This window comes from Giraffa tippelskirchi, chromosome 5, assembly GCF_054371585.1.
Source record: "Giraffa tippelskirchi isolate mGirTip1 chromosome 5, T2T-mGirTip1v1.2.pri, whole genome shotgun sequence".
Lineage (NCBI taxonomy): Eukaryota > Metazoa > Chordata > Mammalia > Artiodactyla > Giraffidae > Giraffa > Giraffa tippelskirchi.
Window position 1 is genome coordinate 58,502,913 of NC_137279.1, and position 17,669 is coordinate 58,520,581.

Sequence of the window (17,669 nt, forward strand, 5' to 3'; positions counted from 1 at the left end):
AACAGGGATGAGCAGTAAATAGAATGAGATACCAGATATTTCTGTACTCACTGATACATCAAATAATATCATTATTGGGCTTTTATCTTTTGTATTATCTTATCATTCAATCATATGTCAAATCTGTTGACCTATAGAACCGAGACAGGGTAGCCTGTCAAACTCCATCGGGGTAGATTTTTAGTAAATGATCATGATGCAGAATATACTTCAATAAAGTAACATAGTATTTCAACAAAGTTTTGATATAGTGTCAATATCCTTGGCATTTTAATACTTATAAAATATTTTAATAATGCTTTTGTGTAATATCCAAATATATTATTATATTATATTACTATCATATTGGATCATTGCAGCAAAACATCAGGGAGAATATTGTCTTAATGTTCATGTATTTGAAAAGCAAAAAGTTAAGGAATTCAGTAAAATTCAAGAGCTTGTTAATGAAAGAGCCAGAAAGAAAGCATTCTGATTTGTAAACTATGCTTTATTTTTTTTTAACATATTCTTCATATAGTATTTAGGAATAAATTATTATATTGTTACAGTTAGAAACATTTTTCTGAAAAAACTTTAAAACTATAAATATGCTGATAATAGACTTCTTCATGATATCTGTGTAGTGTTGTTTTATCAGACCCTTTAAAATAACTTTTACAGTTTTAGTGCATATATTATTATGACTCAGCTGAATAAACCTGTTTGTTTTCAAGGATGCACAAATAAAGAGGCTGGGTCCACGTGTTTTAAGACATAGTTTAGGCTGATTTAACTTTTACAGCTATGCCACTTGTGTATTTGTGTGTTCTGTGATTGCGCTGGTGTGGGGAAATTGGTGTTACTGAATATGTTTTTCTTCAAGCTGCTACTGCTTCTAAGTTACTTCAGTTGTATCTGACTCTGTGCGACCCCCCAGATGGCAGCCCACCAGGCTCCCCCATCCCTGGGATTCTCCAGGCAAGAGTACTGGAGTGGGGTGCCATTGCCTTCTCCTTTCTTCAAGCAGAACTGAGTAAATTTATGAGTAATTTTAGTATTATGTAGTAGTTACAGGTGTGTTACTAGGATTTGAGTTCAAACATTTCACTGAGTATGAAGTCAGCTAAACTAAATCATCATCATCATTTCACCACAAGCAGCATAAAAAGATTTCCCAGATTTTGAAAAGAGGTTAAAAGTGGTATAAATACTTTTTAGTTGAAACTATTGATATTTGCCTACTTTTCACTCCCTAAAATGGGAATAAAATTTTCACATTTAAATTATTATGATCTTTTAAAATACATTGATTCTATAAATTTTTACCGTTAATTGTTATCTGAACTTGGCAGGAATGCTTTTTCTATTGACTGTCCATCAATTTTCACTACATAACTGTATTAATTATTAATCAAGTAGCATTAATATCTAATTTTTCCCTCTATAATAATCTACTGAATATCATTTACCTAAAGTTACAAATCATAAAAGAATCCTTTGTCCAACTGACTTTTATTTTAGGAAATAAAGAAACCATGGCTTATGTAAAAAGTGCTTGAGTGCTTATATTAAGAAACTAGAGAGCTATATGCAGTGGGATGGCTGGCTAGTTGGATGGATAGATGTATGTATGGATGAATGGGGAGGATGAGATAGATGTATGGATAGACAGTAGTTTATCTACCCAGACACTGCAATGAGGTGGGGCAGGGTGGGGGTAATAAGAAAAAGAGGAAAAGGAATAAATGTAAGAGGGAGAACACGCTTTTAAGTTTGGAGGGTGCATGCAGGGAGTAATATGAGTATTTCTGTAATTCATTGTTCAAAGTTGAAAGGAAATGCACAGTAATAAAACTATTTCATAATACTTAAAGGATCTGTTCCTACAAATACAAAAATAATGCACAATACATAATAAAAGTTGTGTCAGTAAAAAGTATTCATTTTTTCTTCATAATGTTTAATAACTTGTTTTCAGTGTTGCACTTTTCCCATAAACTTGGGCCAGTTGGCTAAGCTGATTGGTGGCTTTCATGTGGTATGTATGACTGTGTCAGAACTGTTTCCAGCTGGGACCTTGAATCCAGTCTTTCAGCCATAGTCTTATTCCATGTGCCTTCATGACAGACAAAATCCATTGTCAGAAACTCACCAGCTCCGACTCCTATATTAGAAAATATGTAGTGTATTGTTCAGCATTTGGCAGTGTGAGGCTATTTTGCTCATGGTGAATGCATGTCTTGACAAACACCAGAAGTAAATTTTGGAGTCTAAAACCTAACTGAGATGTATTCTATGAGATTTCTTGGTTCTTTTTTTTGTAATTAAAAAAAAATTTATTGGAGTATAGTTGATTTATAGTGTTGTGTTATTTTCTGCCGTACAGCAAACTGAATCAGTTATACATATACATATATCCACTCTTTGAGATTCTTTTCCCATATAGATCATTATAGACTTGAGTAGATTTCCCTATGCTATACAGTAGGTCCTTGTTGACTATCTATTTTATATATAGTAGTGTCAAGCTTATATATAGTATGTCAAGCTTTCTTGGTTCTAACAACTTCGGTTATTTTTAAATGTTTCCTCCTTTTCTTAGCTTTAGTCTGCCATTGTCTTTCTCTCTGTATGTTTGTTTCATCCTGCCTTCTCGTTACACCTTTAATCATATCACATTAGTGTCTGCATTGTGTTAGACTCAGATGCCAAACGTGCTGTGATGATTATGTATGCTTTGAATTTCCTGAACTCTTATAATGAAACACATTTGAATGGCTCTCAGATGAACAAATAAAATGTGGACACATTGTGTAAATTGGAAAACCATCTTGGAGAAAGAAAGAAAAAAACATAAAACATGAATTAAAAAGGGAGAAAGTGTTAAACTTTAGTAAATATAGACACAGTAAAAATAGAACATTAAAAATTAGATAATCAAAGGGGTAAAACTCTACTATAGGCTCAAAAGTACTTTAAAAGCAACAGTCAAGAAATACAGTTTCTTTGTGACTCACTAGCACTACTGTTTCCATTAAATACTCCTCTGTCCATGGAATTCTCCAGGCAAGCATACCAGAGTGGGTTGGGTTTCCACTTCCTTCTCTAGGGAATCTTCCCGACTTAGGGATTGAACCCTGGTCTCCTGCATTGTAAGCATATTTACCATCTGAGCCACTGGGGAAGCCCCTAAATACTTAGATACTATACCTAATTTTTTCATTTTTTGGTATTTATTTATCTGAATCTACTCTCCTTGCTCTTGAAGTTTTCTCTTGGTTTCATTTAGACTATGCTCAGAAGTTTCAATTTGACATTTCAGGCTTTATCTAGAACCAAGTGCGTGTTTGTATTTATCTCTAAAAGGAAATCAACTCTTAAAGTGGTATTATTAAGATAATATGAAAAGTTGTATTTTTCTTTAGCTCATGGATTGATAATCACCTTTAAGATTTGAGTGCATGTATTCACCTTCAGGATTCACAAAGAAATACATCAGCCTTTCCCGAACTGTTTCATATAACTCAGTTACCCCACAATGCCCATGTGCCACATGATATTGATAAATATTTCCAAAACAGGAACTTTGTGACATTGGCTTGCAAAACATTGCATAGTCTGTATCTCCCTCTGAGAGTTTTACAGAGTTTACTTGTGTGTTAAAAGCTCTGAGAGGTCTTCAGTAAAATAATAATACTGAGGATGCTGTTAAACTATCTCCTAAATAGTTTGTGTGTGTGTGTGTGAGAGAAATACCAAAATACAATTAACTGTTTGGCTGAACTTATTAATGGAGAGTGTTAATACTGTTTTTTTTTAATCAGCTAAGGTACAACCTAAGACCACAGAAAGAATCTCTCACCCCTCTCTTTACTCCCAAGTTATTGTCTCTTTATTTGATAAAGATTTGTATGGAATTATAGACTCAGGTTATTAGCAAGCTCTTCCTCACCACTCCCCCATGTAAATAAGACATTTCTTTCTTTTTAATTCCTTTCTTTTCCTTTTGTTCCTTTCCTTAATCTTGCTGATCCCCTGCCATCAAAACCTCCCTGAATCTTGACCCAATCCATCACTCTTGGGGAAAATGTGTTACTGTAAGTCTCCTTTTGCCTACTTTCTAGCTTCATGCTTCATCTCTGCCCTCCTAACAAATCCCTTCTTCACCATCCTAGCCTCCTGAATTCTTTGAGGAATCTCCTCTTTCTATCCTGTGTTCAGTCCAAACCTACTCTCTGTTTTCTCTCAATTAAAGCAAAATACAGATGTGTGGCAAGATGTAAATAAGACACTCCTTCTGAGACATGTTGACGTTAGAACATGGGACAGTCCTTGGATCTCATCCCGTGTATGGGATTCCTGCTCTCCACAGCACGTGGAAGTTTTCAGCTCAGTTCACTTCCACAGGTCCATGTGGAGTCCTCTGATAGACTGGGGTGGATTGGACAGCTTTGGATCTACCCATCTACTCAAGCCCGCACACTGAGCTTTCAGGGGTGACTTATGAAGAGGACTGCTGTTTAGTTGCCAAGTCATGTCCGACTCTTTATTGCAACCCCATGGACTGTAGCCCACCAGGCTCCTTTGTTCACGGGATTCTCCAGGCAAGAATACTGGAGTAGGTTGCCATTTCCTCCTCCAGGGGATCTTCCTGACCCAGGGATGGAACCTGAGTCTTCTGCATTGGCAGATGGATTCTTTACCACTGAGCCTCTGGGGAAGCCGATGAGGAGGAGAATACACATTGCTAATGGAGGAAACAACATTAGCACCAAATTCCAGTTTCTTTGTATTAATTCTCAAGGAAAGGTGCCTTTTCTTTGGTGTGTAGGTGATTTTGATGGCTTTGGATAAATATCTTTCAGGTTGGCAGTCTCTTCCAGATTTGGTTTCCAATCTCTGGCAGTCTTGGCTTAACCATCACTTTTTTTTTTTTTTTTAACATTCCTTTAATCCGCCTGGACCATTCGGCATTCTATTCTCTGTTTACCTCTATGTATTTGATTGGTCGCAAAGATAGTTACCTCAACAGTAAGTTGGTGTCTGTCTTTGCCCACAGGAGTGCGTCTTGACAGAGTACGTGGAGGTCGGCAGAAGTACAAGCGCAGAATAGATGCGGAGAACAGCCCATACCTGAACCCTCAGCTGGTTCAGCCAGCCAAAAAGCCATGTAAGTACAGCAGACACGTCTGGCTTTCCAGCACACGACATCCTCCCAGCTGGCTGCTCTAGATACATCAGTTTTGGCATGCCCATTCCTACTGACTCCAATGAGGCTTCTCTTCCCTAAGAGGGGTGGGGGTGTCTGTGGCTTTATTCCCAGGGACTCCCTTTGAAGAGCAATAGCAACTCAGTTGATTATCTTTTTCCCCCTATTGCTTTCTTGTCCCCCACTGCCCCCCCCCTTTAACCTAGTCATTTTGTAGAAACATAAGCATACTAAGGCATAGCTTATATGGTGTGACTTTTACATTTACGGGTTATCTTTATTTTCAGAGGTACATAAAACAGATCATACCATGATCATTAGTTCATTGGAGCTGTTAGTTTCAGATTTCACAAGAAAGTGATTTTTGTAGTTTTCACTAACTGAATGAGTTTGGCTGTTCAACCTCCCAATGAAAATACATTAGGAGCCTCATTAATTTGGAGCTATGGAAGGTTAACACACCAGCCAGCAATAGATTAAAACAAGATTGAGTCCTACTAATAACAAGCATAGGTTGGTGGTTCCATTTCAGATGTCCTTATGGGCTTTATGAATTATTTTTTAAAAGCACATAGTTTGATAATGTCCAGTTGCAGTTTAAAATGGTGACTGGTACATAGCTAAAATGCAAGCCCCGTTCTCTTTGTCATTAACTAGAATATAGATAAGTCTTTTTAAAGAGGTAGAATATAGATCAAGGCAGTTAACATGTTCCAGTTTCTGAAAAATCAGTTCATGGCTGTACAGTAAGTCCCTTACATACCAACCAGTTCCATTCCAAGAGCCCATATGTAAGTCCAATTTGTTCTTAAGTCCAACAAAATTAGCCTAGGCACCCTACTAACACAGCTATGTAGTGCTGTACAGTTATAGGTTTATAGTACTTTTCACACAAATAACATGGAAGACACAGACACAAAAAATAAAACATTTTTAATCATATACTATGTAGAAAAGTCCAGTAGTACATACAGTACAACAGCTAGCATACAGAGGCTGGCATCAAGTGAAGAGGCAAGAAGAGTTGCTGACTGGAGGAGGGAGAGGCAGTTGGCGATGGTAGAGCTGAAGGATGTCAGCAATAGGAGATGGAGGGCAAGCTGCAGTTTCACTCAGGTTCACATGTGGGGGGCTTATTGTAATGCAAAAGAGCTAACATTTTAGGATGTTGTGCATAGAGTTTATAGGAAGCACTGAAAAGTGCTGCGGTGAAAACAGTTCTCCTATTTAGCTGTCTCTGGCTCAGAAGACACAACCGGCCCTCACCAGAGGAAGTTGCAGCTAGAGCAGTTCTAGAAAAGACACAGGTCATTTTTGATCAGCTTGCAAGGGAAGAGAAAAAAAAAATGTCCTCTTTTGGACTCTCCAGGAGGGGGCGCTGCTGTGTGTCATCCATGTGAGCATATGGGCATCTGTTAAATAAATAAAACAGACCCTGAACTGTAAATGAAAGGACATTTTAGCTATGTCAAAGGAAAAACAACCAGTTTTACATAAAATTAAAGCTTAAGTGAACATATGGCATAGTTTCCTTTTGCCTTTCCAAAAAACATTATGTTGATTATACCTTCAATTGTCCAATCTGGCATCTTCTCCTCAGCCTGCATAAGCTGTTTGGCATTCTGCAAATACAATCTAGGACTGCATTAAGCAGATTTTGCACATTAGAATAAAAAACTTTCTGATAATACAATAAAATGCAATAAACACTAATGCTTAATTTCATTAGAGGTTTCGTTTTCCTGGATTCAGTAAATGTCCAGACTGGCCATTTCTCATTCATTTTCTATGAATGTTGACTGACACCATTGATGATTTCCTCTACTGAGAGAAAAATGAGCACCAGCCCATTCGTAAGTCCACAGAGCAAAGAAACATCTATGGTTTTCAGCGTAAACCTGGGAAATGGGGAGGAGGCTTGTCAAGTACCTTGAAGGAGATTACAACAATTTCAGTGAGCTCCACTGGTCTGAGATAAAAGAGGACTCCTAATAAATCATTACTCATTATCTTAAGGCCTCTGTGTTAATTTTCCTTAGTCCATCCAATTAGTGTGTTTTGGTAACAAACATTTATAAAACTTAATTTTCAGATCCTGTCAGATAAGTGTCAAGAGACTGGGCACGGGCATTGCTGAGGAAGTGGCTGGGGGAGATTTCTGGAGCCTGACTGATTGTCTGTGTTCTACAAAAGCCCAAGAATGAAAATTGGGTTCTATTGATTCTAATTAGGGAAACATTAAATAAGCTTCACCTCGAAACAGTGCTGCCAGCTATTCCATTTTCTGAATGATAGGAATTTCTAAGCCTCCACCAAGTTTTTCTGGCCCTCCAGTCAAGTATCCATTGACTTGGCTAAAAACAGGTAACATTTTCCCTGTACTAAAAAAATCTTGAATCACTATTTCCTTCCGTTACATTTTTGCGCCCTTTATTATTGCATTTCCTTCTAGTCCTGAGAATCTAGTAGTTGCTGACAGGTTTTGTTGCAATGTCAGAGCAATGAAAGCAGAAACTTTTCCAAGCGTAACTGAAAAACAGGGTGTTGTTTCTATAGCATATATAAGAAACAAATGTCATTCTCTGCAGATCCTGCAAATTAAAAAAAAAAATCTCTATTTGATCTTAATTTTTTTTCTAGAAAATATGATATTTGGGAATATTTCCTCCCAAATCTGTATTTTTAATTTGATAGTAATTGAATATTACTGCCAGGGAATGTTGATGTTGATAATTTGAAATAAACAGAATTCATGTGGCAGTCATAGTAATAAAGATTTTAAACTATATCAGAAAAATTACTAGTTACAGCTTGGATAAAGATTCTTGTTGTTAAAGGAGACAAAAAGAAAGCTTTGTTTTCAATTCTAAGGTATATGAAGCCTTTTCATTTTGAGTTTAAAAGTTAAAATTTTAGAGGAAAAGGCAAACAGTGAACAAAGAAGAATCTTGGGCTTGACTCATAAAACCCCATTTATGACCTTAGTTTTCTAGAGTAAGAAGATGTAGAATATTGAAATATCTGGGTTTATTCTTACCTATTTGTATCTCCTCACTTAAAGAAAGTATCAAATCTAAAACTACGTGTAAAAATTGGAAATAGGGCCAACAAGAAAATTCATTCCGTTAGCAAGGCTTTATAACCCCTTCCATAAACTCTCACATGGCCCTGAGCGATAAAACACATTTGATGTGATGCTTTCCATTTGTCTCTAGTGTTTACTTTATGAAGGAGTTTAAAAACATATATCACAAATTTCAGACAGATAAATCTGAACTAGAGAGTGAACTAAAGACAACAGATGAAAAAAGAGGACTGAAGAATTAGATGCCCAGAAGAGAAAACACTGTCACATTTAAGTAGGAGTGTTTTTCTGGAAACTGACATTGGCTCTATTTGGAAGATGGGCTGGGTGTGTGGAGAGAGGGAGACAGGAAAGACATTCCTGTTGAAGGCATCCTGCAGAGACAAAGTTATATAGTCAGTAATTCACCCAGGCAGAAGGGCTCCAACCTTTGCTCTTTTTTAAAGGAATTAGGACAATTAATGACTTTCGTGCCCATTAGGTCTACGGGCACTAGATCTTTGCCTCCCACATTGCGTTCTACATTTCAGTGGTTTACGTGGAGTTTTATTTTAAACCTGCTGTATACTATTTAATCTGCTTCCCCAAATCCCACTTAAGAATCAAAGAGTAAACCCAGAAAGCATCTAACTCCTCTTATCTGTTTGCTATAAAAAATTTCATTACAGGACAGATGCTTCATTCCAGCAAAGGCAGGTAAAGCCAAGGAGAAGCAGAGAACTGTCACGACTGCGGTGGCTTATTTCTTGCTATGGGTTTTCCGAAACACTTTAATATACATATATTGAGCCATAAATGGAATATTTGGGGTTGATTATAGGCAAGGCTTTGGTTTTTTTTTTCCTTTCAAAACACCACCTAGTTTAGCATGTGTGAAAGAGAAATGATGCTACTAGTGATCCTGGAGTGCTCTGGTCTGATCCTGCAGATAACAAGATTGTCTCACATTTGTTGGTGGCTGAACCGGAGAAGATCTATGCCATGCCTGACCCTACTGTCCCCGACAGTGACATCAAAGCCCTCACTACACTGTGTGACTTGGCTGATCGAGAGTTGGTGGTTATCATTGGATGGGCGAAGCATATTCCAGGTACATTTTCTGAAATGAAAAAGAAAAGTTTGCAATTAATCCCCTAGGGTGTATATGTTGATTTAGACCAAGTCACAGTTTTCTCATTAGGAGTTTTAAATTTTTTTTAAATTTATATATTTTTAAAATTTATTATTTCTTTTGGCCACCCAACAAGGCATGTGTAATCTTAGCTGTCCAACTAGGGATTGAACTCACATCCTCAGCAGCGAGAGCATGCAGTCTTAACTACTGGCCTTCCAGGGAAATCCTGTTCATTAGGACTTTTTTTAAACCTTTACATTTGTCTTTGTCATACTTAATTTAGAGTTTTCCTATCCTAATAGAATCATAAGTCTTTTTATAGCTATACCTCTTTTTTCACATATGAAGGTACTATTATTGCCAACCTCAGATAAATAGAATATAACTTGTTAAAATATTTTTTACTCCTTTTAAAGTCTGTTTTAACCTAAGAAAATACTTTGGCTTTTTCTTTTCACTTTAAAAAATGTTTTTTATCAAGAGTAGTCTAGATCCCATTTTCCTTTTAAAAATCACTCATTTTGTCATTTGTAGTGGTGATTTATACTGAATTGCTTTTCATATTTGCTTATTGCTTTGGTTTACAATGAGATATTTACCATGAATTTATACATGAATTACAAAAATAAATGTTAAACTAACATCATAAATTTTCTCTTATAGTAACTTAAGAGTAGTATTTTAAAATATCCAGTGACTTTTCTTTCCAGACCCATCCTTAGATCAGTGTACATATTACCTGATCACAAGGTTTAAGAATTGTAGTTGTCCGCTTGAATTATTGTCTGTTTGAACTCTGATCTTCAAATAGTTTACACACAAATTTTTGGATGATGAGCCATGTTTCTTTGGTAGAGTGAACTTATTTCTGTCTCCTTAAACTAGTTTGTCTTTATGCTTTGAATGCTACAGTAATTTCTTTAATCAAATTGATGGAAGTCCCTTTCCCAGCCCACACTGAAACCAATTTATTGGTCATGATACGCCAGCTATGTTGCTAACAGTCGTAACGAACTGTCAGGCGATATCGCAGTGAAGCTAATTTGAAGTCATTAGGTGTGCAGCGTTCAGGCGACAATTTGTTACAGTGCTTGGAACACAGCTGACATTTCTGAATGGCTTTGTTCGCTGCAGTTCTAGATGAGGCCAAGCAAATTGTAAACTAATTTAAACATCACTCTGTATTATACCAGCTACTTTGTCTTACACTGTTTGCTAATAAAGCACCCCAAATTAGGTCAAAACTAGTTAAATAGGTGAGCTGAAGTGTGGTCTGTAGCAGATACCTCCACAAGGGTCACTACATCTAAAAGAAAGATGAGAATTTGATCATGTGGATGGTTGGTTTGCATTTGGATTATGATCACAGCCGACAGATTTTCAGGAAAAGCAAAAAAAGAAAAATAGGATATGCTAAAAGATGATAAGACATTGGGAATGGTAGCAGAGGAAAAAGCCAGAATTTGCTTAAACAATTATATGAAAACTTATTTTGAAAGAAGGTGTTAATGAAGGGATTTAGAAAGAAACACAACTAAGATTTGTTGAAGAGTCTACATACACTTTTAAAAATAACCAATATATAGTATATCATTTATATTTATATATGCTGTTACTGCTGCTAAGTCGCTTCAGTTGTGTCCGACTCTTTGTGACCCCATGGACTGTAGCCCGCCAGGCTCCTCTGTCCATGGGATTCTCCAGGCAGGAATACTGGAGTGGGTTGTATTTATACAACCAGTATTTATATATGCACACACATATATTGTCACAAATTTAAAATAGCATTATTCTAACCCAGGGTTTCTCTGTCTTGACACAATTGTTGTTTGCAACCAGGTAACCCTTTGTTGTGAGGGCTGTCCTGTTCCTTGTAGGGAATTTAGCAGCATCCTTGGTTTCTACCCTCTGGTACCCTTGAGTTGTGACAAACGAAAATGTCTTCAGACATTGCCAGATGTCCTCTTGAGGGGGCAAAATCACCCCCTTCTTCCCAGTTAAGAACCATTGTTCTAACCCAGGAATTAGATATTATTATCCTTAATTCAAAGATAAGGAGATCTGGGGCAGAAGGAGGTATTAATAAAAGCACTTCCACAAGTTCACAAATGTATCCAGAGCCTTCAAAGCCCATATTCATCATTGCTTCCTGGAGTAGAATCTGTGTATTTTAGTTCCCCAGTTGAGCACCTTTGAGAGAATTAGTTCAAAATAATAACGCTAATGTTATCATTATTCATAACAACAGCATCAAAGGCTATGTCACTGTGACTCCACACTGCCCATTCTTTCAGAGAATCCTGCCCCCATTCTCCTCGAATTAAGAAATTTACTAAGCCCGTATTTTGATACTGTACAGACATTCCATAAAGATGACCAAGAAATCAACAATGCCTGCTGATGCTCTCCGGTCAGGAAAAGTCGGTGATAAATTTGTGGGTCCAGTTGTGTATCTAAGTAGAAATGTCAGCTTACAGAGGAACTTGTCACAGTAAAGGGGCTCTGGTGACTTCTGTGAAGACAGTAACTTTAAATAACTATGAGTAACAGTGGTGGAAACAATTGCTGTACGATTATGTGTTCAGTCTTAAGCGGAGGCTTAGAATTGGTGGGGGCTGACGTGAGTCTCTCTGCCCAGCAAATGCCAGAGGAGGTTGCTGTGCACTCATGATTCACAGCTCTGGTTTTCGTGATGCCCGGAGGGTGTTTTAAATGATTGCAAGGAGTCTCTTGGCTTTTCAGAGAGGGATTAGCAAACCACGCATTCACTGAAATGCTAACAGTAAGTGTGCCAGGCAGTGTTTTGAGGTGGAAGAGAAAGATGCTGTGATTCGAGCTTGCTGCTGTATGTGCAACCCGGGTTCAGGCTGCCTGGGTACGGCGGCAGCATGGAATGTGGGATGGGAGGGTAATGCCTAAGAGAATTTAAAGATTGAGGTCCCATTTCTGCCTTGATAAAAGTAAAAATGTGTTTTTGATACCATGACCTAGTCCTGATAACTGGGGTTAGAGCTGGAATTAAAGCCAAATCAGAACTGAAATTTCACTTCAAAACTGTTATGTTTTTAATGCTTATGTGAAAATTAAGTGAAGTCTTTTTTTAGAATATACTAACATCCAAACCTTTGCTGTCTGTATGCTACTCTCAGTTTGTGGAATCACACACACATGTAGGCCCACACGCTTTTTAAAAATCAAGTTTAGCATCTCAGATAACATCATAGCCTTTCTGCGCTGCTGGGAAAATATTTTTGTATACTTGTTTTGCTCCATAAAAAAGTGACAAATTCAACAAAAGCAAATATTGCAGAAAAATACATAGGGAGTGCGTTTTTTTTTTTTAATCAGTAAATAGAATTAGTTGACTTACTTGAATAAATCACATAAATGGAAAGTGTGTTGTTCTGAAACATGACCATACTTTATCTCTAGAAGCAAAAAGATCACAAGGGCTTTAGAAAATGCTTGACTTTAGTTGAAGGAGCATAAGGGCACCAGAACAGATGATGGTGCCCTAATAGCCCTTTTTAAGAATGACAGGGCCCCGCCATTAGCATCCTTTTATATCCTTGGAAATTGCTCAGGCCTCGCTTTTCTGGTTCCTATCTGCCTGACTCTTTTTTATTTCTCTTTCAATTTCGTCCGCGCTCGGATAAGCGCATGCTAACACAATATGATTGAGCTGTAAAATGGAACGCTGTCGCCTCTAATCTCTTTTATGTAGATACGGAGGTCTTGCACACTCCACTTCATTCTCTCTCCATTGTTGGCCTTTTTTAGAATGGGCTGCCAAGTAATGGAGGCTCCGTCAAATATTAGAGCTAGGTTTCACACGGTGTGATAAGACGATTATCAGCCCAGCGGTCAGATCTGTTATTGTTCTTTGGGCTTGATTAAAATATTATTTTGTACTGTAACTTTGTTAGCGGAACGCAGAATGTGCTTCATCAGATGGTGCTTAAAAAAGCATCACCCATATTAGCTGACCTATATAAGTGGCTTAAATATATTTATGGATCTTGCCAGACGGATTACTTCAAAAGAAGAGAAAGGTATTTGAACAATTAAGTGAATGAATGTATGTTAGAAGGTTTTTTTTTGGTCCCATTATCAAGTATGGCAAATTGTCAGGTGGGCTTGTTTAATTTTAACATGACAGGTTAAACAATTACTTGCTAAAGAAGGAGGACTCTGTTTAAGTTTGGGGCCTCTTAGTCACATTTTTAAAATGGTGTCTATATAATGGCATTAAACAGGAAAGGAAAAAACCTGTAATTTTTCTTCACACCAAAGGAAGGCAGGAAATATTAAGCCCAAAAAGTAAACCACACTAGGAAGATATGTGATAGAACACTCTTTACATATAGTTGTTTATTCATGAGGAAACAGGAGTCTAACGTATAGAAACCAGTATTCTCCATTTACTCTGAAACATTTTTTATAAAAACATTTATTTACTTAGGAAAACGTATTAAAATTGCTCATTGAGTTTTTTTAATAGTTTTCTCAATAAAAGTATTTAGAGTTTTCTGTAAATGAAAGAAATTTCTAAAGAAAATGAACAAACTATTTCTACACTAGGATATAAATCTTGTGAGAGAATACACAAGAGCATTTTGAACATTTATGGCAAATGATACTTTTTAAAGAAATGTTTATTGTCCTAGTGTATTTTATGTAGAGACAAATTTTTAAGATTATATCATTCCCCAGACAAAGTTGTGAAGGTTTCGTTTTTCAAATGCCCGTTATTTATCTTAAACTGCTTAGCACCACTACATGCTTTTGATACATGAAAAAGCACATAACATTGTGATGGAAATAATTACTGTAAGCTTATGTTTCCATCTGTAACAACAGTATGTTTCATGTATATGTGTATGTGATCATGGTTTCATATGCCAGAAATGACATAGTTGACTAATATGTTATATATTGTTGTTGTTTTAGTCATTAAGTCGTGTCCGACTCTTTTGTGACCCCATAGACCATAGACCCCATGCTCTCAGAGACCTCTCCTCACCGTTCAGTGCCTTTGTTTGTGACCACAGGCACCCTCCAGACTCCTCTGTTCATGGGATTTTCCAGACAAAAGTTGGAGTGGGTTGCCGTTTTCTTCTCCAGGGCATTTTCCTGACCCAAGGATTGAACCTGAGTTGCCTGCATTGGCAGGCGGATTGTTTGCCACTGAGGCACCTGGGAATTGTGTTGTGTGTTAGTCATTCAGTCATGTCTTACTCTTTGTGACCCCGTGAATTATAGCCTGCCAGGGTCCTCCATCCATGGGATTTTCCAGGTAAGAATACTGGAGTGGGTTGCCATTTTCTTTTCCAGGGGATCTTCCTGACCCAGGTTTTGAACCTGGGTCTCCTGCATTGCAGGCAGGCTCTTTCCTACCTGAGCCACCAGGGAAGCCCCTGTATTATGTATAAAAAGGACCTAATATGCTGTTTTGGATCTGTATCATTGGCACTTGAAAAATATATTATTGATTAAAAATATTCATAGCATGAAACTGTTAATTGGCTCTGAGGCTCCGCCCTCCACCCCATTCTATAACTGAATTTACATGTAGTTGTGATTTCTACTTTGCTATGAGTGAATTACAGTGATTACAGCTCTTTTCTTAGGGTTAATATTTCTTATATGCATGTAACAGTGATTTCAGAACTATAAAGTCATTGAGTCTTTTAGTTAAGTGGAAAAATTTTAAATTGAAGATCCACTGTTCTGGCATTTAATAAGACTATTTAAATTATAGCTAAATTCAATTATCAGATAATCAGAAGTTATATTTAATGCACCTGGTAGCTGTATACCTGTGTACCTGTAGTTGTGGTTTATAAAAGGTAGAATAATTCTGAAAGTAAAATCAGAAAACCTGAGCTGTATATAGTTGAGTACTATTTTGTAAGTTGCATAACTGGTCCAACCATTAGTTATTTTGTGAAAATCAAATGAGGAAAAGAATAAACATGCAAATTACATACATATGCATAATTAATTTGCACATTATAAAGCATGATCTAAACGTAAAATATTCAGTGTTCATTTTATTATCTAAGAGACTGCACATAGATTGTCATTTTATTGTAATTAGTGGCAAGTGATCCAAAAAGTTAGTATTCATAAGAGCTATTTCAAAAAATATTCAGGGCAAACATCCATTATAGTAGAAAGGGAGGGAACGGTTATTTAACCAAGAGGATCATTGTATGGATATTGTCATCATTCTATCCTAGGTGAGCAGGACCATTAGCTTCTAAATAATCTAGTTTGTCCTCCTCAACCAAACCTAAAATAACTGAGTGTTTATCAGTTTCTGAAGTCACAATTGTGATAAGGAGAAAGGAACAAGTTGAAAACTGTTGTGAATAAAATAATCTGCAATGTCCCCTAGAGATTTGTTTATTTTCTGCAGCTCCCCTTGCTATAAAGGAGAAGGACCAACAAAGAAGTTTTGAGGTTTCCCAGACAGAAACTCAATTCCTGAGACACCTCAAACATTGTCAAAGACGTTCAGAGACCTCTCCTCAACGTTCAGTGCCTTTGTTTGTGACCGAATGTACAGTGCAGTCACCATGCTCAATTACCTGTGCTCACATGACCTCCGTTCCTGCATTACTTCTGCTCCATTACTAGGTCTCCCCCAAATAGATTTGCATTTCCACTTATAATCATGCCACCATGTACCCCTGATCAAAGAAGGATCATAATTTCATAGCAATCATGAATACAGTTTAAGCATTTGAGTATCTGCCATGGACATAATACTATGCTAGGTACTGGGAGGGTTATTAAAGATGCAAGTGACCTGATCTCTACCCTAAATCATGGATCTGTGTCTACAGAAATTTCTGTGTATACACGTGTGCCCTGAAATCTGATCTTTTTTCTTGTGAGATTAAGCTTTCAAAGGTCTTCCCTGATGGCTCAAATGTTAAAGCATCTGCCTTCAATGCAGGAGACACAGGTTCAATCCCTGGATCAGGAAGATCCTCTGGAGAAAGGAATGGCAACCCACTCCAGTATTCTTGCCTGGAGAATTCCATGGACAGAGGAGCCTGGCGGGCCAAGATTTGGACGTGACTGAGTGAATAAAACACACGCATAAGCTTTCAACACAGAAATAACTAATATCTATATAGTTTATTATTATTCACAAAGCGTGTGCTTGAACTTTTATTTGATATCTACAACAGTCTGGCAGTTTAATTCTTTTTTAAATTATTTATCTTTAATTGGAGGATAAATACTTTACAACATTGTGTTAGTTTCTGCTGTATATCAACATGAATCAGCCATGGATACACATATGTCCCCTCCCTTTTGAACCTCCCTCCCACGTCCCATCCCATCCCATCCCACCCCACTAGGTTGTCATGGAACACCGAATTAGAGCTCCCTGCTTCATACAGCAAATTCCCACTGGCTATCTAATTTTACATATCATAATGTGATTCTTATTACCTTCACTTTATAGATGAGCAAGCTCTTAAGTCAGGAGGTTTGATCCACACTGTTAGTAATGTTACTAGAACCCATAGACTATTTAGCTTAAATCACTTTTTACCAATAGCTTCATTAGGCCTTTCTCACCCCTCTTCATCTGCTTTCCCATACTTTTTTTTTTGTCATTTGTTCCAGATTTTCTACCTGCCTTTCATAGCAAATTTAGGCAAATGTAACATGTTTGCCCTATCTTTAAATTTTGTCTATTAATTTATAAAATGAAAGGAGAATGAAAATAATTGAATTGAAGAGGAAATGTATGACACACCTTTAAAATCAGTAAAAATCAAGGTGTTTGATTGATAGTGTGTCCTTTGTATCCCTGATCACAAATTTTAATGAAACAAAGTAATCGCTGAGTAGCTACTCAGCTGAATAGTTGGAAAAGTTTTTAAATGATTGGTTGCTAAAATGAAGGTTCTCCCTCCTCGACTCTGTTCAGATTCACGAGGTTGAAGATTTCTCTATGCATCAGATCCTAAAATATGGTATCATTTTCAGGCAAGTAATTGTAATTGTGAAGCTCTTTTGAATGATAAGGTAACAGGATGAGTCCTGTCCTTCATTTTATTGTGTATCAGAAGCCTGAGGGTTATCAAAATATTGACATCCTATAGACCTGACCCAACTCATTTCTATTCTGGAATTCTATTTGTTTATAAAGCTGCTGCTTTTAGGTTCTTCTCAAGGCTGCTTGATGAGTTCTAAAGAGAAAGACTTTTGTGTCTTATGAAAATATTGTTGCACGGAAGCTGGTGTGGTTAGCA

General features: G+C 37.0%; 1 protein-coding gene across 16 annotated transcripts in view; it reads left to right on the forward strand.

Annotated features, from left to right (window-relative positions):
- ESRRG (estrogen related receptor gamma) overlaps positions 1–17,669 on the forward strand; it is a 682,819-nt gene that overhangs the window by 610,533 nt on the left and 54,617 nt on the right. For all 16 annotated transcript variants that reach the window (XM_081484976.1, XM_081484983.1, XM_081484982.1 and 13 more), the window contains 2 exons: positions 5,042–5,152; positions 9,205–9,366. In XM_081484976.1, the coding sequence (XP_081341102.1) occupies positions 5,042–5,152; positions 9,205–9,366 (273 nt within the window). The remainder of the gene's footprint in view (positions 1–5,041; positions 5,153–9,204; positions 9,367–17,669) is intronic.